Source organism: Oryx dammah, unplaced genomic scaffold, assembly GCF_014754425.2.
Source record: "Oryx dammah isolate SB20612 unplaced genomic scaffold, SCBI_Odam_1.1 HiC_scaffold_9, whole genome shotgun sequence".
NCBI lineage: Eukaryota > Metazoa > Chordata > Mammalia > Artiodactyla > Bovidae > Oryx > Oryx dammah.
Window position 1 is genome coordinate 16,627,306 of NW_024070193.1, and position 25,307 is coordinate 16,652,612.

Genomic DNA, 25,307 nt, shown 5'->3' on the forward strand with positions numbered 1-25,307 from the left:
AGAGGCAGGAGAACATTAATTTGCTTTCATCCTAGGGCAGCAGGCAATGTTGCTCATTACTTGTCTCCAGTGGCCATAGCCAGACTAAAGCTTCTAGGCCTGAGTAGGCTCTACTTAAGGGTGGTATAAGGCAAGGGCACCGACTGGGAGAGGAGACCAGGCGCCATCCGTGGACTTAGAAGGCAGATAGAGCAGGGTCAGGCTGTGCTCTGTCAGAGTGCCTGATGCTGAAATTCGGGGACAATTATAGTGCTCATCTGGAGAGGAGCTGTGGAGATCTCTGCTTGGGGCTATAAAGTCCTCTTAGTAGTTCTTTATTCAATTTAAGGCAGAAAAAAGCGAGAAGAGAGAGCACCATCCCGTTCTCCCAGGGCAAAGTACACTGGAATGCAGTGTGGGGGGAAAAGCTGTAGCTGCCAGTTTAGTGCTGCTTTTATCCCTGTGCCTCCTCACTTCTGAAGGTATGAACAGCATTCCATTCTCGAACCAGCAAGTTCAGACAGTTTCCCCCGTTTAAAAAAAGAGTAGGTCCCCCGTTTTTATTTAGAAATGATAAGAAACCATATATGCGGTAGCTCCACAACTCTACTTACTAGGAACGTAATATTTGCCAGGCATTACGCAAAGCGCTTCAAGTTAATGAGACCCTGACTGCTCACAGGACCCTTACACAGGTGGCGCGATTCTCACCACTTTTCCAGTTTGGAAACTAACGTTCAGAGAAGCTAAGTGTCTCACTCAGGCAGAATGTTGCTACCTGGAAGTTTCAGATTGACACTTTAGTCCCGTTTTGATCTATGTTATATTCCAAGTCACACACTGTGAGCTAAATATTACCTTGTTGAGAATGTCTTTGGTAATTTCTAGTAGAATCTGGTCAGTGCTTCCTGAGGATCCTGTTTGTTTGGTGCCTCCTTGGGTGAGGAGCAAGGACTCAAAAAGGATTTTCGTTTGTTGAAGATCTTTGGAGATATCAACATTTTCATGTAATCCAAATATCTCTGGGTGTTGAGTAAAAGGAAGTTTCTACCAGAAAATAAATTCAACAAGCATTACAGTTTAATTGGGTATGTTAATTCATAAGGTAGACATGTGCAGACCGAAAAGGGTTAAAAATCAACTAAACATCAAACAGAGGGATCAAACTTTTCCCATTGTCAGTAACTGCTAGAAACAAAAACACTGTATTGAAAACTGATTGTACCTAGTACTTGTCTAATTCTATACATTATGGGGGACTACTTCACTATTTGCTTTTAAGAAAATCACACTCGAATCTAACCCTATTTTCAGTGATATCAGTTACCTTAATGAATTCAATGTATTCATGATAAGTGCCTTTGGGAGGGGCAAAATAGTTTCCACTAGGAGAAAACTTATAATGAGAGTTTTCGATTATGTGTGGGTTATAAAAGTCAGCCAGCATGGTTAAGAGGAGACGTCTGTCCCAGTCATCTGTCACTCTTCCTCCATAGTTACACTCTCCAGTCAGGTAAGAGATCGCTTCAAACGGAATTGTATCATATTCATTGATAAATAGCTGAAACAAAGAAAAAATGAAATGAGAAAAAACATATTGTATTTCATTTCATTTCCATTTTAACATGGCTTTAAATACCTATCAATCAATCAGTCAGTCACTGATCAATCTATACACATGGAAGTCGGGCTGGAAGAACTATCATCAAGGTTGTTTTAAAGCCTCATGTTGTTAAGGCCCTTATCACAGCAAAGAGGCAGAATATACAGTATCCTGTGGTTCTCTAGTTGGATTGATATGGTTGGTAAAACATGACAGAAATGATGGGAAAGTACTGGAGTTGAACAGACTTAAGTTCAAATCCTACCTCAATGGGTAAATTCACTTCTTACCTTTGGTTTTCTCCAAAACAGGGACAATACCCACCATACGGTGTTGCTGTGAGGATTGGAATTCATGCAGATAATGCAAGTAATGTGCCTAGTGAGCAGTCTAGCGCCTAGTCAAAGTCTGAGTGAGCAGGAACTTACAGTGGACATTTGTTCTTTTGTTTGTTTGTCGGAGGATGCTGACCATCTCATGGGTCTCCTGTTTCACTGCGAGTCTACAGAAACTGAAAAAACCTGATCACTCACTTTCTCAGTCCCCTTATGGCTAAAGCCTAGCCCTGTGACCTGGGCTTGGAATCTCAGATGTAGCCATGCTGGACTGAACTGGAGTTTAGTGTGCAAAGAAGCAGGGAGAGCAAAAGATCTTTTTTGATGACATCAGAGAATGTGCAGCAGATGAAAGTCTCAGTGGCACCTATGAGAGCTGCAGTGTCTGATATTTAACAGGGGTAGAAGGAACGCTCCTACCAGACATGGTATGATTCTAGATATGACACTGGATGCCATGGCTGTCCAGCCATCTTGGTGATTCTGTGACCTACACAATACTCTTTCAATAGATTCCTTTTCTACTGTTTTTATTGACTGATAGAGGTAAATTATAGATTTGACTGAGAAGAAGCTAAGAGGAGAGTATAGTGAGGACCTATACAAAGCCAAAGCTGAGGAGGGTACTGCCAAAAGAACGAACTAGGGTCTTTGATAGCAACACTTTTGTTGAAAAACCCACTCCAGAATCTGTCTTTCCTCTGCAACTCTTTTTCACGTGAGATAAAAAGTTTCACTATGGATTAAGCCAGTTTGAATCAGGGTTCCCATTATTTGCGGCAGAAAAACTCAGATGGAAAAACATTCTTTGTAAGCCAAAATTATAATTATTACTGCCATCCAGCCAACTATTCGTGTTGTTGGGAGAAGTGAATAAGTTATTCTAAGCAAAGGGAATTGCCTAGGCCCTGGTACACAGTAATCTCCATCAATATTAGTCTTTCTAATTTTACCTGTAGTTGTCGAATACTGATGCGTAAATCGGATTCATTAAATCCATATGGAATATTCCACCCAAGAGGACCAAATTTCTTTCGCTCCTGCACAAGGGCATGAAAAAAGCAAACTCCAAACAGCAACTTTTCCCAAGCCTTTAAGACAAAAATATGCAACCAGAGAAAATTCTGATCAGATTTCCATCATTAAAATGAGGGGGACTGATGACCTTTCATTGTGAGATTCTATGATCATATATCTCTACAAACTTTTATTTAGAAAGACTATCTAGAACAATGCTCACTATAAAAAATATTAATCTCACGACTTCTACATCTTGTACAAACACGTATGCATTGCCCTTAGTCTGCTTGTACACTGACAGTTTGGAAGGCTGTGGATAGAGGCCTAAGCAGATCTCACTGCTGTGTCCACAGAGCAAATGGCTCCCACACTGCTTCAGCACCCCCTACATCAGCCACAGATACAAACCCTGCTTAAACAGACTCCATGTTTTAAGAACCGACTATGGATCTCACCACAGCTGTCTGGGTACAAGGCTACCAAAAGCAACAGAGCGTCTGCTTGGAGCCCTTCACCAGAGGGGACAGAGGAAAGAATGAACAAGGCCTCAAATTACCAGGGGCTTGTAATCTGGCAGGAAAATTAGCCAGGTGGGCAAGGATCACACAGAATCTGATCAGGACTGTGGCACTGAAAAGAATGAGTAATTGTGCCTTCAAGGAACAGTCTGAGGGGAAGAAGCCAGAGTGTTAACAGTAGGCACTTTATATTAAAACAAACAAACAAAAATCTTATGACTTAACAAAATCCTCCAAAGCTAGACAAACTGCAATAACATTATACATTATTAAAATGCAATAGTGCTGGAGAGACATGCCAAGATGGTAGAATACGAAGACCCTGAACTCATCTCCTTCCTTGACGCACCAAAGTTACCACTGCTTACAGAGCAGCTATCTATGAGAACAACCTGAGGAATAGCAGAAAAGATTTTCCACAACTGAAGACATAAAGAAGCAATCATAAGATGGGTAGGAGGATCACCATACCACCTTCTCCACTCTACTAAGTCCTCTTTCCAGCTAAAACCACAAATATCCTCCCTTTGTCCCAGAGTTACAAACAAAATTATTGCTCAGAACTGGGGTCACACAGAAAGCAACATCAAGCAGAAAGAAACGAGCTGGCTTCCAAAGAATTCGACCCTTTATCTGCAATATCAGTCTTTTTCCAGTTCAAATAGACAAATATAATAAATATCATAGTATGCATTGTGTGTAAAGGGAGAGGATGGTTTTCTCTTAGTACTGATGCTTCCTTCCATGTAGGGAAACATCAATTAATGTAACACTTCTGCATTTTCTAAGTTCTTAAACTCACTGGTAGAGAGAGGAGTACCTATCTAATGGGTAAATTTGGGAAAAGTGAAGCAAATAAGATTTGCTCAGCTTCTCCCTTTTCTTTCTTAGATGTGAGCTTCCCGATAGGAAGGAAGTTTTGCTCTGTTCCTCTGGGTAGATAAATCTGCTTCATTCTGGGTTCTGTAATATTAAGTTCATTTGTTCACAGATATAAGCCAAATCTTCCAACCTAGTCTATATCAGTAATTAAGGTTATAATTTGGTTCCCATATATTTATTCTTTTTTCCTGTTTCTTAACTGGTAAGAATTTGGGTAGAGAAGAGGAGTGCTATTTATTGGAACTGCTACTCTCCTCAATACCATGTGCAAAACTGTTTTACAAACAGATACGTTGAAGAAGATAAATAAAAGGCGGCTGAGCAAGAGAGTTCCAGAAAAATCCACCTCTGCTTTATTGACTACATCAAAGCCTGTGATTGCGTGGGTCACAACAAAATGTAGAAAATTCTTAAAGAGATGAGAACACCAGACCACCTTATGTGCCTCCTGAGAAATCTGTCTGCAGGTCAAGAAGCAACAGTTAGAACTGGACATGGAACAACAGACTGGTTCCAAATTGGGAAAGGAGTACATCAAGGCTGTATATTGTCACCCTGCTTATTTAACTTACTTGCAGAGTACATCTTGCGAAATGCCAGGCTAGATGAAGCATAAGCTAGAATCAAGATTGCTGGGAGAAATATCAATCACCTCAGATATGCAGATGACACCACCCTTATGGCAAAAAGCAAAGAGAAACTGAAGAGCCTCTTGATAAAAGTGAAAGGAGAGTGAAAAAGCTGGCTTGAAACTCAACATTCAAAAAACGAAGATCATGGCATTTGGTCCCATCACTTAATGGCAAATAAATGAGGAAACAATGGAAACAGTGACAGACTTTATTATTTTGGGCTCCCAAATCACTGCAGATGGTGATTGCAGCCATGAAATTAAAAGACGCTAGCTCCTTAGAAGAAAAGTTTTGATCAATATAGACAGCATATTAAAAAGCAGAGACATTACTTTGCCAACAAAGTCCATCTAGTCAAAGCTATGGTTTTTCCAGTATGGATGTGAGAGTTGGACTATAAAGAAAGCTGAGCACTAAAGAATTGATGCTTTTGAGCTGTGGTGTTGGAGAAGACTCTTGAGAGTCACTTGGACAGCTAGGAGATCAAACCAGTCAATCCTAAAGGAAATCAACCCTGAATACTTATTGGAAGGACTGGTACTGAAGCTGAAGCTCCAATTCTTTGGCCACCTGATGCAAAGAACAGACTTGTTGGAGAAGACCCCAGTGCTGAGAAAGACTGAGGGCAGGAGAATAAGGGGGTGAGAGAGAATGAGTCGTTGGATGGCATCACTGTCTCAATGGTCATGAGTTTGAGCAAACTTAGAGAGTGAAGGACAGGGAAGTTCGGCATGCTGCAGTTTATGGGGTCACAAACAGTCAGACATGACTTAGTGACCGAACAACAACACTGAAGAGTATTATTAATACATCAAAACATTATTATTAGAATTTCCATGAAGACAGATTTTTTTTGGTGGTGGGGGTGTCTATTTTATTCTCACTGCCTTATATCTGGTACCTAACACACATATTGTTGAAACAATAAAAAATAATGTGAAAATAGACTGCTAAAGGCACTGTTGGACTTTTGTACAAACTAAGATATATTCATTCACTCAGTTCAGTTCAGTCACTCAGTCGTGTCTGACTCTTTGCGACCCCATGAACCGCAGCAGGCCAGGCCTCCCTGTCCATCACCAACTGCCAGAATCTACCCAATCCCATGTCCATTGAGTCAGTGATGCCATCCAACCATCTCATCCTCTGTTGTCCCCTTCTCTTCCTGCCTTCAATCTTTCCTAGCATCAGAGTCTTTTCCAATGAGTCAGCTCTTCACATCAGGTGGCCAAAGTATTGGAGTTTCAGCTTCAACATCAGTCCTTCCAATGAACACCCAGGACTGATCTCCTTTAGGATGGACTGGTTGAATCTCCTTGCAGTCCAAGGGACTCTCAAGGGTCTTCTTCAACACCAAGTTCAAAAGCATCAATTCTTCGGCATTCAGCTTTCTTCACAGTCCAACTCTCACATCCGTACATAACCACTGGGAAAACCATAGGCTTCATGAGACGGACCTTTGTTGACAAAGTAATGTCTCTGCTTTTTAATATGCTGTCTAGGTTGGTCATAACTTTCCTTCCAAGGAGTAAGCATCTTTTAATTTCATGGCTGCAGTCACCATCTGCAGTGATTTTGCTCAAAAAACTAAAGTCAGCCACTGTTGCCACTGTTTCCCCATCTATTTGCCATGAAGTGATGCGACTGGATACCAAGATCTTAGTTTTCTGAATGTTGAGCTTTTAAGCCAACTTTTTCACTCTCCTCTTTCACGTTCATCAAGAGGTTCTTTAGTTCCTCTTCACTTTCTGCCATAAGGGTGGTGTCATCTGCATATCTGAGGTTATTGATATTTCTCCCAGCAATCTTGATTCCAGCTTGGGCTTCCTCCAGCCCAGCGTTTCTCATGATGTACTCTGCAAATAAGTTAAATAAGCAGGTTGACAATATATAGCCTTGACGTACTCCTTTTCCTGTTTGGTACCAGTTGTTTTTCCAAACTGTTGTTCTATGTCCAGTTCTAACTGTTGTTCCTGATCTGCATACAGGTTTCTCAAGAGGCAGGTCAGCTGGTCTGGTATTCCCATCTCCTTCAGAATTTTCCAGTTTGTTCACTCAACAAATATTTATTTGAATATTGACTACATGCGAAGCAGAACACAAACTATTGGGAATAAAATGATGAACAAGATAGGTACAATTTCTGTCTTCTTAGGAAATGGGTAAAGTTTAGTATTAAATAAAATATTTATGTTCTCATATTTTTCACTGTAAAACACATTTTAAAAGTTCCAGAGGCTGAATATTACCAGTTCCTTTCCTTCGCATCCACTGAAAAACTCAGGATCAGAAACTGGATCAGTGAGGTAAGACTGGAGGAGATTTAGCCGAAGACCAGTAGGAGGTTCATTAGTCATTTTGACTCCATTCTGTAGAATTGTTACTGGGAACTGAGACAGAACAAACAAAGAGCATTACTCTAGATAACCAACTCAAGTCTTAAAAATGCATAGTGGATTAAAAGTAGGTATAAGAGAGGACTCCAAAAAATATTTTTAAAATCTTGTAATGTTAAGCATTTAAGATATACAATGTAATAGTTAACCAAATAAATGTACTAAAATCTATAAGAAATAAACATACTTTTGGAGATGGGTAACTTGTGAGCCAAAGCCTAAAGGATGAGTTACAGACTTCAGGAGAAAAATCTTCACATATTTTTTCTAACATGGGCATCCAGGAGACAGCAAGGTGACAATTCTGTAGGCAAACCCAAGTTCCTTCCTCTATTGCTGCTTTAATCATTTTTGTTGCAATGGGTCCTTGTCCCTGTCCCAGTGAAATAGCTTGAAATTTATTTCCAGACATAGCTTTATCATTTGCAAATTTTAGCAGGCCTAAGAGGGCATAAAAATAAATGGTTTCACTGTTTATTCTAAAATTATAAAATATGCTTTATGTTTCAGTATATACAAGTATTTAACTGTGAAAAGTTCTAGTTATTACTTTTCCTTATAAATACCAAATTTACTAAGTGGTTTATAATCATCCAGGAAATAGATACTGAACAAGACGATTTATTTATAATTTCTTAAAGTTGGCAGTAGGCTTCCCTGGTGGCTCGGTTGTAAACAGTCCACCTGCCAACACAGGAGACACAGGTTTGATCCCTGGGTCAGAAGATCCATCCCCTGGAGATCTTAGTGGAACTTGCAATCCACTCCAGTATTCCTTCCTGGAAAAAGTCCATGGACAGAGGAGCCTGGCAGGCTACTGTACACTGGGTCACAAAAGGTTCGAACACAACTTAGTGACTAAAACAACAACAAAAGTTGATAGTATATGCTTACTGGCCATGGGATCTGCTCCTGGAGATAACACAAAAATTAAGGGAATGGTGCAATTTGAATCCAAATAACTCTTTGTCAAATCAAATGGTGGAGGCTCTACAAACTTTTTCCCTAGTTTGTCAGTTACATAATTAGTTATAGCTGGAGTTATCTGTTGAAGAGAGAAAAAATACAATCTTTAGAGTAATTTTTACTTCACAAAACAACTTCTTTCCTGAAAACTAACAAAGAGCAAACTATGAGTCTAATGGACAAGAAAAACATGCAGTATATCATAGACAAAGTACTAGTTTTCCTAATATATAAAAAGTACCTATAAGGTAAGAGACAAGACTAACAATCCAAGAGAAAATGGGCAAAGAAGATAAACAGCTTATAGAAAATGAAATAGAAATAGATCTTAAACATGTGAAAGGATGTTCAATCTCATTCAGTATAGCAGAGACTGTAAACTGTCCCATTCTGTGTCTCTTTTTGGTAACAGAACCCCAAGTTTTCCCAGCCTTTCATGCAGCAAGATGTGGCCAAGTGACTAAGTTTTGGTCAGAGAAATACAAATAGAAATTATATATGGAGCTTCCAGATTCTATTTTTATAAGGAGTCTGTTTGCTTTCAACACTCTTTTCTCCTGTTCAACAGATGTGGTGTTTATGAGCTAGCTTCAATCTCGCTGACAAGGACCAAACTTCAGGAGACTTCTCTAGCATGAGAAAAGAAACTGAGTCTCTGGATGATCTTAAGAATCTCTGTACCCTGCCAGCCCTCAAGCATTTGCTCAGGGCTGTTAGGAAAGATGGAGATTAACTTCTATTTCATTTAAGCTACTGTATTTTAGGTCTCTTTGTTACACCAGCTTAGTCTATACCCTAATACTTAAAAATAAGAAAAGTACAGATTATAATTAGTTGCTGAGTTGTGTCTGACTCTTTGCAACCCCACAGATTGTAACTTGTCAGGCTCCTCTGTCCATGGGATTCTTCAGGCAAGAATACTGGAGTGGGTAGCCATTCCCTTCTCCAGAAGATCTTCCTAACCCAGGGATCAAACCCAGCACTCCCACATTGCAGGAAAGATTCTTTACCACCTGAGCCATCTTTATCAGATGGTTTCATAAATGGGACAACAATAGCCTCTGTGTCCTCATCCCTAGATTGTTTATTTTTCACAGTAGGCTAAAACCTGTTAGCTCAAAAGTCTATTGGCACCAAATTCAAAATATTACATATTCAACTGTTTTAAACATAGCCTAAATACGCAGATTTTTAGCCATTTAGAGCCTGTCTACTTTGCGGCAGACAAAGGATGAGATGGTTGGATGGCATCACTGACTCAATGAACATGAGTTTGAGCAAACTCAGGGAGACAGTGAAGGACAGGGAAGCCTGGTGTGCTGCAGGTCATAGGGTCGCAAAGAGTTGGACACGACTTAGCGAATGAACAACAATAGCAGATTCGACACTACAAAAGAAGAAATCACCACATTTAGAGACAACAGTAGAAACTGTCCAACTGAGGAAAAGTGATACAAAAAATTTAAAAGTAATTAACAGAGTATCAGACACCTGTGGTATAATATCAAGTAGTATGCATGCTAAGTTACTTCTCATGTCAGACTCTGTATGACCCTATGGACTGTAGGCCCCCAGGTTCCTCTGTCCATGGGGATTCTCCAGGCAAGAATACTGGAGTAGGTTGCCAGGCCCTCCTCATCAAGCAGTGTAATGTATATTTAATTGAAATCATGGGCAAAAAATATTTGAAGAAATAATAGCCAAAGTTTTTCTCAAGTTGAAGAAAACTATAAACCTACAGATCCAAGGACCTCAGTGAACCCATCTGAGCATCTGAAATGAAGGTTAAAGTACCAAATAATAGTAACTTTAAACCTAATGTTTTATAAGTGGCAGATTATCTGGGTTCCAAATAGGACCCATCTGTTTTTTACCTTATCAGGTCTTAAGCACCGAAGAATGATTATTTTCTGTAGTTCATTTAGCCTTGTATCCATTGGTGCTGGAAATTTAGCATTGTGTGGCTCCTTACTGTCATAGATCTCACGCCATTCAGATACATTGTCATAAAAATGATCCCTAATGGAAATAAAAGCTTAACAATTATCCTTTCACTGAGAAAAAGTGAAAGAGATCGTTGAATGAGGAGATGAATCAAGACAGTTTTAGAACTGTTTTTTAAAGATCACTAGATTACAGATTTACCCATCACCATTCAGTGCTAAGTCATCATGTTTAAACAAGTACCTGAGTCCTCTGAAGGCAGGAAATTCACTTGCACGACAAATTTCTTCCCAGCTTTTATCCTGCAGCCAAGTTGGATCAGGATTTTTCTCAGCACTCTTAAGACTTACTCCTCCAGTTAAAAGAAACATCAGTTCCTGGTATTCAATCTCTTTCTTTGCCCTGTGTTCCCAAAATAAGGACTGTTGTAAATTGTCTTAACATTAAGTGAAGTCAATTTCTGCTTCTATAGTGTGGATAAAACAATCAGAATTGACTTATACTACTGCTATTAACAAATAGAAAAACCAGGGGGGAAAAATCAAAGAAACAATTATTTTTAGAAATTATAATAGCCAATGAAGGACTGTGGTACCTGAAAAAAAAAAAAAAAGAGAGACAAGGTGATCCCTATGATTGCCTCAGCTATCTGCCTGGAGGCACTTTTCAGACTGTAAAGTGGGGGAGGGGAAATCAAACTCAGAAACTAGGAGTATTGTGGAGTTGACGAGAAAGAGGTCAGAGTTAAGGAAGGTTGAGGCGACTGGAATTTGTGGGCAGAGTACCAGAGGGAGGGAGATTCATGAAAAAAGAGCTCCAGAAATCAGCATACATATCCTCTTGATTTTTTTGTTAAATGCCAAGTTATGTATGTTGACGGTAAAACTCTATGAACCCAGGCAAAGAATATCTGGAGCTGAACCCAGGCAAAGAATATAGGAGCTGTAAACTAAGTAGCTATCAAAATTCACACAGGACTTAAGATATGAGTTATTGCCAACTAGACTTGAATCTTGATTGAACACCAGGACAGTTCAGTGGCGACACTGGAGGGATTATACTTTAGTAGTGAAGCTAACCTAGCTGTAGAATAAAGTCTATTCTAAAACTGCTGTAAGAAAGTGTAAAAAGAAAAAGGCTTGAAAAGGTCAAATGATTCATTATAATTTAAGTACATGCAAGTAAAGTCTAGAGCAGAATAAAGTCTAGAGTTCTTAAGGAAATAATAATTTAAAAAACCCCAGCATTTACCAAAGTAAAATTCACAGCATCCATAACCAGGAGAAAAATCAGTATGTAGATACAGACATAGAAGTGGTACAGATGATATACTGACAAGAATGTTAAAAGAGCTATTATAAATACGCTCAAGGAGTGAAAGCGAAACATGAACGTAATGAAGAGAGAAGTGGGCAATATAAAGAAAATAATCAGTGAAACTTCCAGAGATAAAAAATTAAAATCTGAAAGAAAAATTCACTGAATTTTCCCCAGGTTTATAAAACCTGGAAGTATCCATTACCAGAAGACTTATACTATAAGAAATTTTAAAGGAAGCTTGAAGGAGACGCAAATTTGAATCAACAAAAAAGAATAAAGAGCATCAGGAATGGTTAACTAGTAGATAAACATAAAAAGTATTTTCCTATAATTAGTCTCTTTAAAAAATAATTGACTATTTAGAGCAAAAGAGCAATGTCCTACAGGCTTTATAACATATGTACAAGTGAGATATAAAACAAAAGCTATAAGGGAGAGATGAAAGTATATTGTTTTAAGGTCTTTTATATATATATAATATATAAATACATACACACAAAAATATATATATATACTTTTCTCTCTCCCCTTATACCTTTTACCTTATACCTGTCATATATATATGTAAATCAAAAGATATACTATAACCCTAACAAATCACTAAAATAATAAAATATAAAATTATAGCTAATAAATGAACAAAGGAGATAAACTGGAATCACAAAAATACTCAAAGAAAAACAGAAAATGAGGAAATGCAATAAAGAACAGATCGGCAAAACAGAAAATAAAATCATAAGATGGTAGATTTAAATATAACTCTATTATCTCATTGAATATAAATAGTCTAAACTATTTTATTAAAGGTAGTGATTATCAGATTGGATAAAACAAGTAAGCCCCTACTACATGCTATCTACAAATATAGTTTAAATATAAAACAAATAGGTTAAAAGTAAAAGTATGGAAAAATATATACGATGCTAACAGTACTCAAAAGAAAGCTGGAGGGGCTACAATAATATAGAAAGTAGATTTCAGAGCAATGGTTTTACCAGGGATTTTAAAAGGTCAAATAGATTTATCAGATGAACATAACAGTCCTAATCATTTACACATCTAATAACAAAATGTCAAAACACAAAGTAGTATTGATGGAACTGCAGGAGAAATCTCTGCAGAGATTCCAAATCTCTCTCAAAATTGAACAAATAGTAAAGCAACAAGAATATAGAAGATATATGGACCATCTTAACCTTCTTGACTTTTTTTAGAATATTCCACCCAAGAACAGCAAAATTACACAGTTTTTTCAAGAGCACATAGAACACTGACAAAGATAGATCATATTCTGGGCCATCTAATGTCTCATTCATAAAATTTCTGGAATAGGAATAACTATCGAGACAGAAAGCAAATGAGTGTTACTGGGGCTGGTAGTAGGAGCAAGAATTGACTAAACTGCCACAAGGAAACTTCTGGGGATGATAGAAGTATCCTAAAACTGGATTTTGGTAATGGTTGCACAATTGTGTAAGTGCACAGAAAAATCATCTAACTGTATTCTTACAATGGGGAGACTGCATCATATGTCAACTCTATCTAATAAAGCTGAAAAAACAAAAGGGTATCTCTATTAAGTAACTTCCATTTACATTAATAGAAAAAGGTGCAAAAGAACATTAACAGTGTATTCCCTTTGTGTAAGAAAGGAAAATAAGAAAAACATATACAAATTATATAGATAGATATTTAGATACATACATATAGATTGATATTTAGATATATACATACCTTTTACAAAAATTTATTTGAAATGGATCATAGACCTAAATGTAAAATGCAAACCTATGAAATTCCTAGAACATAGGGAAAAATCTAGGAGGCTTTAGATATGGCAATAACTTTCTAGATACAATACAAAAGGCATGACCCATGAAAGAAAGAATTGATAAGATGAACTTCATTAAACTTTACAACATTTGGTCTGCGAAAGACACTGCCAAAAGAATGAGAAAGCAAGGCACATGCTGGGAGAAAGTATTTCCCAAAGATGTATCTGGTAAAGGACTGTCATCCAATTCAACAATAAAAAATGAACAATCAAACTGATTAATAAATGGACAAAAGCCGTTACAGACACTTCACCAAAAAGATATAAAGATAGCAAATAAGCAAACTTCATTATCATATATCATTAGTGAATTGAAAATTAAAACAAGACAACACTCCACATCTATTAGAATGGTGAACTCCAGAACACTGACAAGACCAAATGCTAGCAAGGTTGTGAAGCAACAGGAAATCTCATTCACCGCTGATAGAATGCAATGGATTATGAGATGTACACTATATACTTGTTGGGTCTCTTCTGGGACCTGTTATGTAAAACGGGTTTAAACTTCCACTTAGGACCCATTTTCAAAGTAATTTTCACAGAGAAAATATGAATCAAGAAGGAAAAACTTTTAATAATTTAATGGTCCCATAAGTAAGAAAGTAAATTACTCCTCCAGCACTTTATTCTGCTCAATATGTGCTGGCTTCTGAGTTCCTGCTTCTTCTAGAATGTGGGTCAGTATCAACATTCAGGACCCCAAGGACCACAAGCCAAGATTCCTAAAAAGCTGAGGTGCCACATGGAATATCTTGGAAGACAGTCTCTTACAAAACTAAATACAGCAAAGTCCCATCGGCTATCTATATTACACATGGTAATGTAAGTTTCCATGTTACTCTCTCCACACTCACGGAACTCAAACAGGGGCTCAGTATCAACCTAGAGGGCTAGGATGGGGAGAGAGATGGGAGGGAGGTTCAAGAAGTGGGGGACATATGTATACCTATGGCTGATTCATACTGATGTTTGACAGAAAACAACAAAATCCTGTCAAATAATTATCCTTCAATTAAAACATAATTTAAAAAAAACTTAATAAGCTTATTCACAATCCAGCAATCACACTTAGTATTTAACTAAATAAGCTAAAACATACATGTATCCAAAAACCTGCACACAAATGGTTCCAGCAGTTTTATTCATACTTTTCAAAACTTGTAAGCAACCAAGATGTCCTTCAGTAGGTGAACAGATAAACTGTAGTATATGCAGACAATGAAATGTTACTCAGTGCTAAAAAGAAATAAATCATCAAGCCATGAAAAGACACAGAGAACCTTAAATGCATATTAAGTGAAAGAAGCCAATCTAAAAACCCTATTTTTTTTCTTTTGGCCATGCCACCCACCACACGGTGGTATCTCAGTTCTCTGACCAGGCCCAGCAGTGAAAGTGCCAAGTCCTAACCACTGGAATGCCAGGGAATTCCCTGAAAAAAACTATTTCCTGATATGAATGGTAGTTACACAGATTTTTGCTTTGTAGGAATTAACTAGACTGTTGAACATTTTTTGAGTTCTTTTGTATAACCCAAATTTTAAGTCAAACATAAAAACACCAACACTACTAGAGAGAAATGAACAACTAAATTCATGACTGAAAAAAGAGTGAAAAAACATGATATCCTTCTGTGAGAAGCCACTGATTAGGTTTTCCAGGTAGGTTTTTAAAATAAAGAAAAAGCAAGTAACTTACAAAAGAAGGTTGGCACACAATAAAAAGGAAAACAATAGCTTGTCCTTCTCGAATAGCGATCGGCATATATTACAATATAAATTGTATGTAAAGTGGTCATTTAAATATCTTAGGCGCTTTTCCAAAATTTTGGATTTGTTACTGAAAGGTTAAAAAAAGGAAAATATATTGAGTCAAGTAAAGCTAAGAAAAAATCAGTTACACATGAATTAACATACAAGTTTTATTTTATCAAAATAACCACTGTTAAAAACATGAAACTACACACACACACACACACACACACACACACACACACGAGTGCATATAAAACAATGGTGAAATCTGAATAAGCTCTCTGGACTGTATCAATGTAAATTTCCTGGTTGTGATACTGTACTATAGTTATAGAAGATGTTATCGTTGGAAGGGAACCCGCATGCACTATTGGTGGAAATGTAAATTGGTACAGCCATTATGAAAAACAGCACAGAGGTTTCTCAAAAAAATTAAAAATAAAACTACCATACAATCCAGCAATTCTACTTCTGAGTATTTAGCCCTAAAAAACTCCAAAAAACACAAACTCAAAAGATATGTGTACCCCTATGTTTACTGCAGCATTATTGTTTTTCTAACTGAAGTATAGTTGAAGTACAGCACAGAAATTCAGATATATACACTTCTAAAAATGTTTCCAAAGTGGATGCACTATATTACATGAGGGTTCTGATGATTTCACATCCTCGTCGACTTGCTATTGATATTTATGTCAATTCTTCAGCTTGAATATCCTCCATCATGTAGGGTGAGTTAATTCAAATTCCAAATCCTAGCTGGGAAAGCTTAGGGATTTCAATCACTCAGGAAAGACTGTTCTAATAAGAGCCCATGTAGAACACATACGCTAGGCTCAAATCATATTTTTTTTCCTACTTAACAAGTTACTTAATACCAGACATTAAAAAAAATACTTTATAAATATTATCTTTTAATTCTCAAAAGAACTCTTAAAGGTAGGTACTATTATTATCCCTATTTTACAGATAAGGAAAATTGAGCCAATTACAGAAAAGTTAACTGTCTTGCCTATATTCATGTAGCTATTTAACTGAAATTAAGTTTCAGTTAAACTGAAATTTAATCCCTTGGAAGAACTGAAATTTAATCCCTTGGAAGAACTGAAATTTAATCCCTTACTCCAGTCTAATTCCAAGATCTGTGTACATTCATTAATTGGTTAAAGCGAAAACATCTAGCAAATGATTAGAAATGTGGAGCTGAAACTTCTTAGGGACCTTAGAGGAAGATAAACTGGAGTTGCTAGCAAAGATAGGTTATTGCCTTAGCAAAATATGTAAAAGAAAGGTGGGGAAACGACTAAAGCTAATCCCTCTATGCTTCAGTCTTGAGTAGGAGTGAAATAAAATTTAGAAGAGAGGTCTGCTTGCTTGCCTTCTCCTTCTTCCTTTCCTTCCTTGCTCCCTCCCTTCCTCCCTTTCTTCCTCCCTTCCTTCCCATCCTTCCTTCCTTCTTTCCTTCACTTCTTCCTTCATTCCTTCACTTCCCCATATTTTGTAATGATCAATAATGAATACGTATTATATAAATAATAAGGAAAGTTATATATTTTAAATAGAAAGGATGGTGGAAATACAACCTAGGGAGAATGAATGATGCTAGAGAATGTTTACCTGTCATGAATAGAGTTGATATAAAGGTTCACAAACCAGATGAGAGAGTACTGGTACATGGGGTCGATGTTAGCCAGGTCTGCAATGCTAAAGAATAACACTGATGAATGTTTAGCAATAGGTCTATAACCTTCTCGAGACTCCGCTATTTTGAGTTCTGTTTTTTCTGCAATCTGGAAGAAGAGAAAAATCAAGATGAAGAAATAGGAGATGTGTTTTAATTATATATACTTCATACAATGAAATTTATATTAAAAATATCCCCTAAGTTAATGACAAAATTATAGGGGCATGGATTACATGAAAGGGCTTTATTATGCAAACATCTATAAAGAAAGAAAGGGAAAGAAAGGAAGTAAAGAACTAGGGAGAGAGGGAAGAGAACAAAGAGAGAGTGGAAAGAAAGAAGGTAAAAGAAAGAAAAATATCTTTACAGATCAAAGGTGTAACTACTCATCAATTATCTCTTTCTTATTTGAGGAAGACAAAGCTGTCAATCTTTGCTTATTCTTTGCCTTAATCTGATGCGTATCTACTATTGTCACTCACCCTCTTTCAAACCTAGACAGCATACTAAAAAGCAGAGACATCACTTTGCAACAAAGTTCCGTACACTCAAAGCTATGATTTTTCTAGTATTCACATATGTGTGGGAGAGGTGGATCGTAAAGAAGGCTGAGTGCCGAACAAGTGATGCTTTCAAATTGTGGTGCTGGAGAAGATTCTTGAGAGTCCCTTGGACAGCTAGGAGGTCAAATCTGTCAATCCTAAAGGAAATCAACCTGAATCATTGGAAGGACTGATGCTGAAGGTGAAGCACCAGTGCTTAGGCCATCTGATGTGAAGAGCCAACTCATTAGAAAAGACCCTGATGCTGTGAAAGATTGAGGACGGGAGAAGAAGAGGGTGACAGAGGATGAGATGGTTGAATGGCATTGCCAACTCAATGGACATGAGTTTGAGAAAACTCAGGGAGATAAGGAAGGACAGGGAAGCATGGTGTACTACAGTCTATGTGGTTGCAAAGAGTCCAACATGACTTAGTGACTGAACACCCTCTTTTATTTTAATAGGTCAGAGACAGAGGGAGAAGGAGAGAGAGAGAAAGTGTGTATATACGTGTATGGTTTAAGGCACCAACATGTTACCAGAATCCAGCACAAAGTCTAGCAAAGCAAGAATTTGGAAGTATTTGTTGGCTGTTTATTTGTTGTTCTTATTACATTAAGAACATCTTTTTTTTTTCAGTGAGATTCTCATAATTTTAACTTTTTTTCTAATAGGGTTATAGATATTCAACCTCCAAAAGAAAAAAAAATTTCTTCAAGGCAACAGTCATTCCAATGACAACTCAGTATGATACATTGATATTCTATAGGAGAAGCGTATAGAGCACTTTTCCAACCCACTCTCCCTTCTTTGGACATACTATCCACAAACTCTGCTGAATAAGTTGCCTATGTAGCCACATTTATACTGAATGATCCTGTTTTCAGCTGATTCAATCAGGTGGTAGGGACAGAACCAGACCCAATATAAGCTAATACACTTTCCCTCCAGAGAATTAGATCTTCAGGAGCATCAAAAACTGAAATCAGGTGGTGCTCAGCCTTAGAGCTAAAAGGCAATGGTATCAGAGTTGGTTTCTATGTGCAAGATAAAAGTACAAAGTAACAGTACAGAAGTTTTACAGAAAAGAACTTGGTCTCCAGATGGAGCAGAATGAAGCATGTATGAGGACCACACAACCTTAGAGAAAAGGAGAGACAAAGAGCACAGAAATTTAACACTTTCCCTTCATTCCTGAGGCCTACATGTACTTCCTACCCTTGGGAAAATAAAATATCCCCAATTTGAGTGGGTTTGTGTTCCTTACAAGCAAATTTTCCCCCAAATTACAGTATAACTACAATTAAAAGTAAGTTTTGAAGCTCCATCTTGACTATAAGTAAAACAAAGTTATCAACAATGGAAATGAATGACATCTTTACAAAAGAAAGTATGATCTTAATATTCTCATTTAAATCTTCTGTTATTTAACCCTTAACTTTTCAGCCAAGTACTATTTACCACTGCAGTGATCAATGTAAATAAATGATTACTTTTCAGTGATCAATGCAAAAAAATGATTACTTTTCAGTGATCAGTGCAAAGAAATAGAGGAAAACAATTGAATGGGACAGACTAGAGATCTCTTCAAGAAAATTAGAGATACCAAAGGAACATTTCATGCAAAGATGGGCACAATAAAGGACACAAATGGGATGGACCTAACAGAAGCAGAAGATACTAAGAAGAGGTAGTGAGAACTATACAAAAAAGAACTTTATGATCCAGATAACCACAATGGTGTGATCACTCACCTAGAGCCAGTAATCCTGCAGTCTGAAGTCAAGTGGACTTTGGAAAGCATCACTACAAACAAAGCTAGTGGAGGTCATGGAATTCCAGGTAAGCTATTTCAAGTCCTGAAAGATGATACTGTTAAACTACTGCACTCAATATGCCAGCAAATTTGGAAAACTCAGCAGTGGCCATAGGATTGGAAGAGGTCAGTTTTCATTCCAATTCCAAAGAAAGGCAATGCCAAACAATGTTCAAACTACTGCACTCATCTCACATGCTAGCAAAGTAATGCTCAACATTCTCCAAGCCAGGCTTCAACAGCATGTGAATTAAGAACTTCCAGATGCTCAAGCAGGATTTAGAAAAGACAAAGGAACCAGAGATCAAAATGCCAACATCTGTTGGATCATCAAGAAAGCAAGAGAGTTCCAGAAAGACATCTCCTTGACTATGCCAAAGCCCTTGATTGTGTGGATCACAACAAAATGCGGAAAATTCCTAAAGAGATGGGAATACCAGACTGCCTGACCTGCCTCTTGAGAAATCTGTATGCAGGCCAGGAAGCAACAGTTAGAACTGGACATGGAACAACAGACTGGTTCCAAATAGGGAAAGGAGTACACCACGGCTATATATTGTCACCTGCTTATTTAACTTATATGCAGAATACATCATGTGAAATGTGGGACTGGATGAAGCACAAGCTGGAATCAAGACTGCCAGGAGAAATATCAATAACCTCAGATATGCAGATGATACCATCCTTATGGCAGAAAGCGAAGAGGAACTGAAGAACCTCTTGATGAAAGTGGAAGAGGAAAGTGAAAAGCTGGCTTGAAACTCAAATGAGGTGACTCATTTGAAAAGACCCTGATAGGGGAAAGATTGAGGGCAGGAGGAAAAGGGGACAACAGAAGATGAGATAATTAGATGGCATCACCGACTCAATGGACATGAGTTTGGGTAGGCTCCGGGAGTTGGTGTTAGACAGGAAGGCCTGGTGTGCTGTAGCTCACGGGGTTGCAAAGAGTCAGACACAACTGAGCGACTGAACTGAACTGAAAACTCAACATTTAAAAAACAAAGATCATGGCATTCAGTACCATCACTTCATGGCAAATAGATGGGGAAACAGTGGAAACAGTGGCTGACTTTGTTTTCTTGGGCTCCAAAATCACTGCAGATGGTGACTGCAGCCATGAAATTAAAAGACGCTTGCTCCTTGGAAGGAAAGTTATGACCAACCTAGACAGCATATTAAAAAGCAGAGATAGTACTTTGCCAACAAAGGTCTGTCTAGTCAAAGCTATGGTTTTTCCAGTAGTCATGTATGGATGTGAGAGCTGGACTATAAACGAAGCTGAGCACCAAAGAATTGATGCTTTTGAACTGTGGTGTTGGAGAAGACTCTTAAGGGTCCCTTGGACTGCAAGGAGATCCAACCTGTCCATCCTAAAGGAAATCAGTCCTGAATATTCATTGGAAGAACTGATGCTGAAGCTAAAACTCCAATACTTTGGCCACCTGATGGGAAGAACTGACTCATTGGAAAAGACCCTGATGCTGGGAAAGATTGAAGGTGGGAGGAGAAGGGGACATCAGAGGATGAGATGGCTGGATGGCATCTCCAACTCAATGGACATGAGTTTGAGTAAACTCCGGGAGTTGGTGATGGACACGGAGGCCTGGCATGCTGCAGTCCATGAGGTGGCAAAGAGTCAGACATGACTGAGCTACCGAACTGAACTGAACTGAACCATTTACCATTAACAGTAACAGTAAGCAAAAACATTTAGCAAATATTGTTTTTATTTTTAAAGAGTAAATAATAATTTAACTCAGGTTCCAAACCTTGCTCTATAGTGTATTTATAAATAGTGTTACATTTACATATACTTGAACCCTTAGTATGAACACATACAGATTTTTTATTAATTATTAATAACCTAAAATCAAACAATTTGTTATTTTCTAACAAATAAACATTGTGAGCAAATGATGTTAAAAATTTGAAGTGTGAAATCGCTGAGGAGAATTTATTATCTGTAAAAGTTTCCTGATATTTATATAGTTATATTTATATATATTATACTTCCCTAGAATCCACTAGACTATATTTCAATCATGATGACTTTTGTGGGGGGAATCCTCTGGAACCTATAGAACAAATCCTTAAAGTTTCACTTGTGTTTGTTTAATCTTATGGTTTGGGATAAAAAGGAAAGGTGGGTTTTAGACTACGTGCAAAGACTTGCTGTGAAGATGTGTTTTCTGATGTTGAGTGGGTGGAATAGAAGCCAGATATAGAGCAAGTTTTGAATCAAAATATATAGTGATTTCTAAATTATGTTTGTAAAGATCAACGAGACCCAGTCAAAAAGACATGATTAAATTTCTCTCTATTTGTAAGATAAAGTATTTGAACAAATAAATATTGATATCTACTTTCCTCTTTGAGCCTAATAGAAAATAAGATGATAAATGCTTCCTGTCCTTTCTTTCACTTTGAAAAAACAAGTGGTGAGAGGAAAGTGAGGAATGGGTTCTGTTCTAATAGACAGTAATTGGGAAGGTAAGACATTATCAAATATCTCAGCCATGGTCCCCAGATGAGAGGCTACTCTAAGACACTACTCCTTTTGGCTCTCTTGAAATGAAAAACACAAGCACAAAACAAGACAGTACACCCAAAGAGAGTCATTGCCATCACATTCACATAAAACTAAACCCAGCCCAAAGGGAGTCCTCTACCCCAAAACTGGGGTGAGTGAGGTAGGGTGCCTAGCAATTAGTGAAATTTCTACTTAGGATTCTTTTTATTTTTTAATTATCCCAATACTAAAGATATGTTGGACTTCCCTGGTAGCTCAGATGGTAAAGTGTCTGTCTACAATGCGAGAGACCCGGGTTCAATCCCTAGGTTGGGAAGACCCCCTGGAGAAGGAAATGGCAATCCACTCCAGTATATTGCCTGGAAAATCCCATGGACAGAGGAGCCTGGAAGGCTACAGTCCATGGGGTCGCAAAGAGTCGGACACGACTGAGCGACTTCACTTTACTTTACTTTTAAAGATATGTTTAGTTCATTGGGTGGGCTAAAGAGGATAGAAGGGTCTGAAAATCCTTAAAGTAAGCCTACTGAAGTCAATCTGTATTATCATTTCATTGCGTAAACTTGGGGCTTAACTACTTTTTCTGGGCCCTACTTATCTCAACTATGAAATGCTAAAATGACTAATAGCTAAGGCCCCTTTAACCTGTAACACTAGGATTATATTTTTTTAAGACAATATAAAAATACCATTTGAAAAAATTAAAAAATAAAGATACCATTTGGCTGTGTTAGATTAATTTGCAACAAGTATGCTATTGTGTGAGTTTTCCTTCCTCCACCTGCTGCTCCCAACTCTCATACCTCCTCCCTCTCAGACAGATGACGAGGCAACACCAGAGGAACATCCTCATTAGATCCAGAACCACTTACTGTCCAAATAACCAGCAATGACCTCATACATCTTAAGTTCCAACTAGGAACTTAAGCAAGCCAAGTTCTCAAACCAAAGTTTTAGTTGAGGAGTCAATCAAAACTTGAACGAACCTGACTAGCTTACCCTACCTATGGAACAAAAAAAATTATACTAAAACTTTTTTTCACTCCAAATGTATTTCTTCTATTTATAGGTACCACATAGATGACACAGGTTTTGAATGATTCAACAATAAGAGATATTCTTATGAGTTTAAAACTAGTTTATACGCTGTGGTATTTTATGAATTATTTTCCTCTTCCCATAAGCCTACTACAGCACTTTACTTAGGGAGTGGGAACAAACTGGACTCTAAAGAATCAAAAAAATTTCTAGGATTCTTTTTTTACCTGTTGTTTCTTGGTTATCTCATTGGACATCAATTTAGCAGAGTCTAAGATTTTAATAGCACTTTCATCTTCTAAAATGTTTCCTTCTGAAGATGATAATGTTTCTAAAATTTTTTTCTCTATATCTTTCAGCTGTTTCTTATTAGCTGCAGACTGAAGAATAAGAGCATTTCGTTCCTCTTCTAACTCTGGTCTAAAAAGATAAAAAACATTTGATCTAAATTTGTAGTATTTTATCTAAATATTAGACATCACAATTTTGTAGGCATTTAAATATAACAATTTTGTAGACAGGTAACACAAATTAAGATGATTAACCTCTTTACCTTAAGGAAAAAATATTTCCATGAAAATGATAATTTGAGAAATTCAAGCAAAAAAAAGCATTGATTATAAATATGTAAAATGCAGCAATAATATATACTATGTTAAGTCTAAAAATATGTTAAGTTTATCCATATAGCTTAGCTCATTGTGTGAGAATAAGAATTGGAAAAGACACTCGGAATATGAAACTTCTATTCCTTGGCTTAATTATATTCAGTCTCATTTTCATCATCTCTTCTGCAATAGCAGGCACAGAAAAGATGACTCATCATACAACTGGCTCAAAGTAAAAGATTGAATTGGCACTTAATACCTTAACAAAGATGGTATGAAACTTCAAATAACATAATTCATGTTATAGAATATGTTATGACTTGGTTCTGTCTTAGATATTATGCAAGTGGGATAAATACTGAAAATAACTACCATAGTACATATTTTCACTTATAATTTGATTTAATTGACTACTTGATAGTGTTATATTAATCTTCAAGCTGAGTCAAAGATTTCCTTCTGGAAGCAATTCTTTTTTTAAAATAGTTATTTATTTGGCTGTGCTAGGTCTTAGTTGTAGCATGTGGGATCTAGTTCCCTGACCAGGGATAAAAGATGGGCCTGCACTGGGAGCTACAGTCTTAGCTACTTTAAGGGAAATCCCAGGAAGCAATTCTTTACTAGTAGCCCTTCCAGGGATCATTAATATTTTTCTCATTAAAAAAAATAACACATGCTAGTAATGGAAAAATACATAAAGAAAATAATGAGTTATCCATAATCTTACCACTCCTAAGGATTATCACTATTAATATTCTGGTGTATTCTTTCTCAATCTTTTTTTCATATATATGGATATCCATTCATGTATTAACTTTTGAAAAACAAATTATTCCTATCATATATAGTTTTATATCCTGTTTTTTCATTCTTGTCCTAAGTATTTTCTTATTTCATTAATATTCTGTAAATGTCTTTGAACACATTTCTGATTTTGTCCAAAACATACATTTCAAGAAATGAAATTTTTCGTTTCAAACAATCAGATACAAGTCAAAAGTCATGGCACATCACGTAAATCCTATTACCCATACTAAAAGCCCAATATAACATGGTTGGCTTATAACTTATTTATTATAGAATGATTATTTTAAAGAATTCTGTATTTATTTAATTTATAATGACAAAGGAGGTCAAACCAGTCCATCCTAAAGGAAATCAATCCTGACTATTCACTGGAAGGAATGATGCTGAAGCTAAAGCTCCAGTACTTTGGCCACCAGATGTGAAGAGCCAACTCATTAGAAAAGATCCTGGTGCTGGGAAAGACTGAAGGCAGAGGAGAAGAGAGCAGCAGAGAATGAGTTAGTTAGATACCATCACTGACTCAGTGGACATGAATTTGAGCAAACTCCAGGAGATAGTAAAGGATAGGCAAGCCTGGCATGCTGCAGTTCACAGGATCGCGAAGACTGGGACACAACTTAGCGACTGAACAACAACAATAAAATCTAGACAAGGTTTCAGAATAATCACATAACAAAAGTATTCAGTTCAGTTCAGTCGCTCAGTTGTGTCCGACTCTTTGCGGCCCCATGGACTGCAGCACGCCAGGCCTCCCTGTCCATTGCCAACTCCTGGAGTTTACTCAAACTCATGTCCATTGAGTCGGAGATGTCATCCAGCCATCTCATCCTCTGTTGTCCCCTTCTCCTCCCACCTTCAATCATTCCCAGCATCAGGGCTTTTCTAAGGAGTCAGTTCTTCATTCCCAGCATCAGGGCTTTTCCAAGGAGTCAGTTCTTCACATCAGGTGGCCAAAGTTGCCATGAAGATCATCTTTGCCATGATCAACAAAGATGCCATGATCTCAGTTTTCTAAATGTTGAGCCTCAAGCCAACTTTATGGCCTCCAAATATTCTTTTCTAGACTATCTGAAAGTATCTAAGAAAATACATA

General features: G+C 37.3%; 1 protein-coding gene across 1 annotated transcript in view; it reads right to left on the reverse strand.

Moving 5' to 3' along the window:
• Nucleotides 1-25,307, reverse strand: part of DNAH12 (dynein axonemal heavy chain 12) — a 168,404-nt gene that overhangs the window by 12,200 nt on the left and 130,897 nt on the right. The window contains exons 58-68 of the mRNA XM_040246424.1: nt 23,027-23,219; nt 16,804-16,976; nt 15,131-15,271; nt 10,519-10,677; nt 10,206-10,350; nt 8,260-8,410; nt 7,553-7,806; nt 7,219-7,359; nt 2,871-3,008; nt 1,307-1,540; nt 838-1,026 (exon numbers count right to left, since the gene is read on the reverse strand). Of these exons, the coding sequence (XP_040102358.1) occupies nt 838-1,026; nt 1,307-1,540; nt 2,871-3,008; nt 7,219-7,359; nt 7,553-7,806; nt 8,260-8,410; nt 10,206-10,350; nt 10,519-10,677; nt 15,131-15,271; nt 16,804-16,976; nt 23,027-23,219 (1,918 nt within the window). The remainder of the gene's footprint in view (nt 1-837; nt 1,027-1,306; nt 1,541-2,870; nt 3,009-7,218; nt 7,360-7,552; nt 7,807-8,259; nt 8,411-10,205; nt 10,351-10,518; nt 10,678-15,130; nt 15,272-16,803; nt 16,977-23,026; nt 23,220-25,307) is intronic.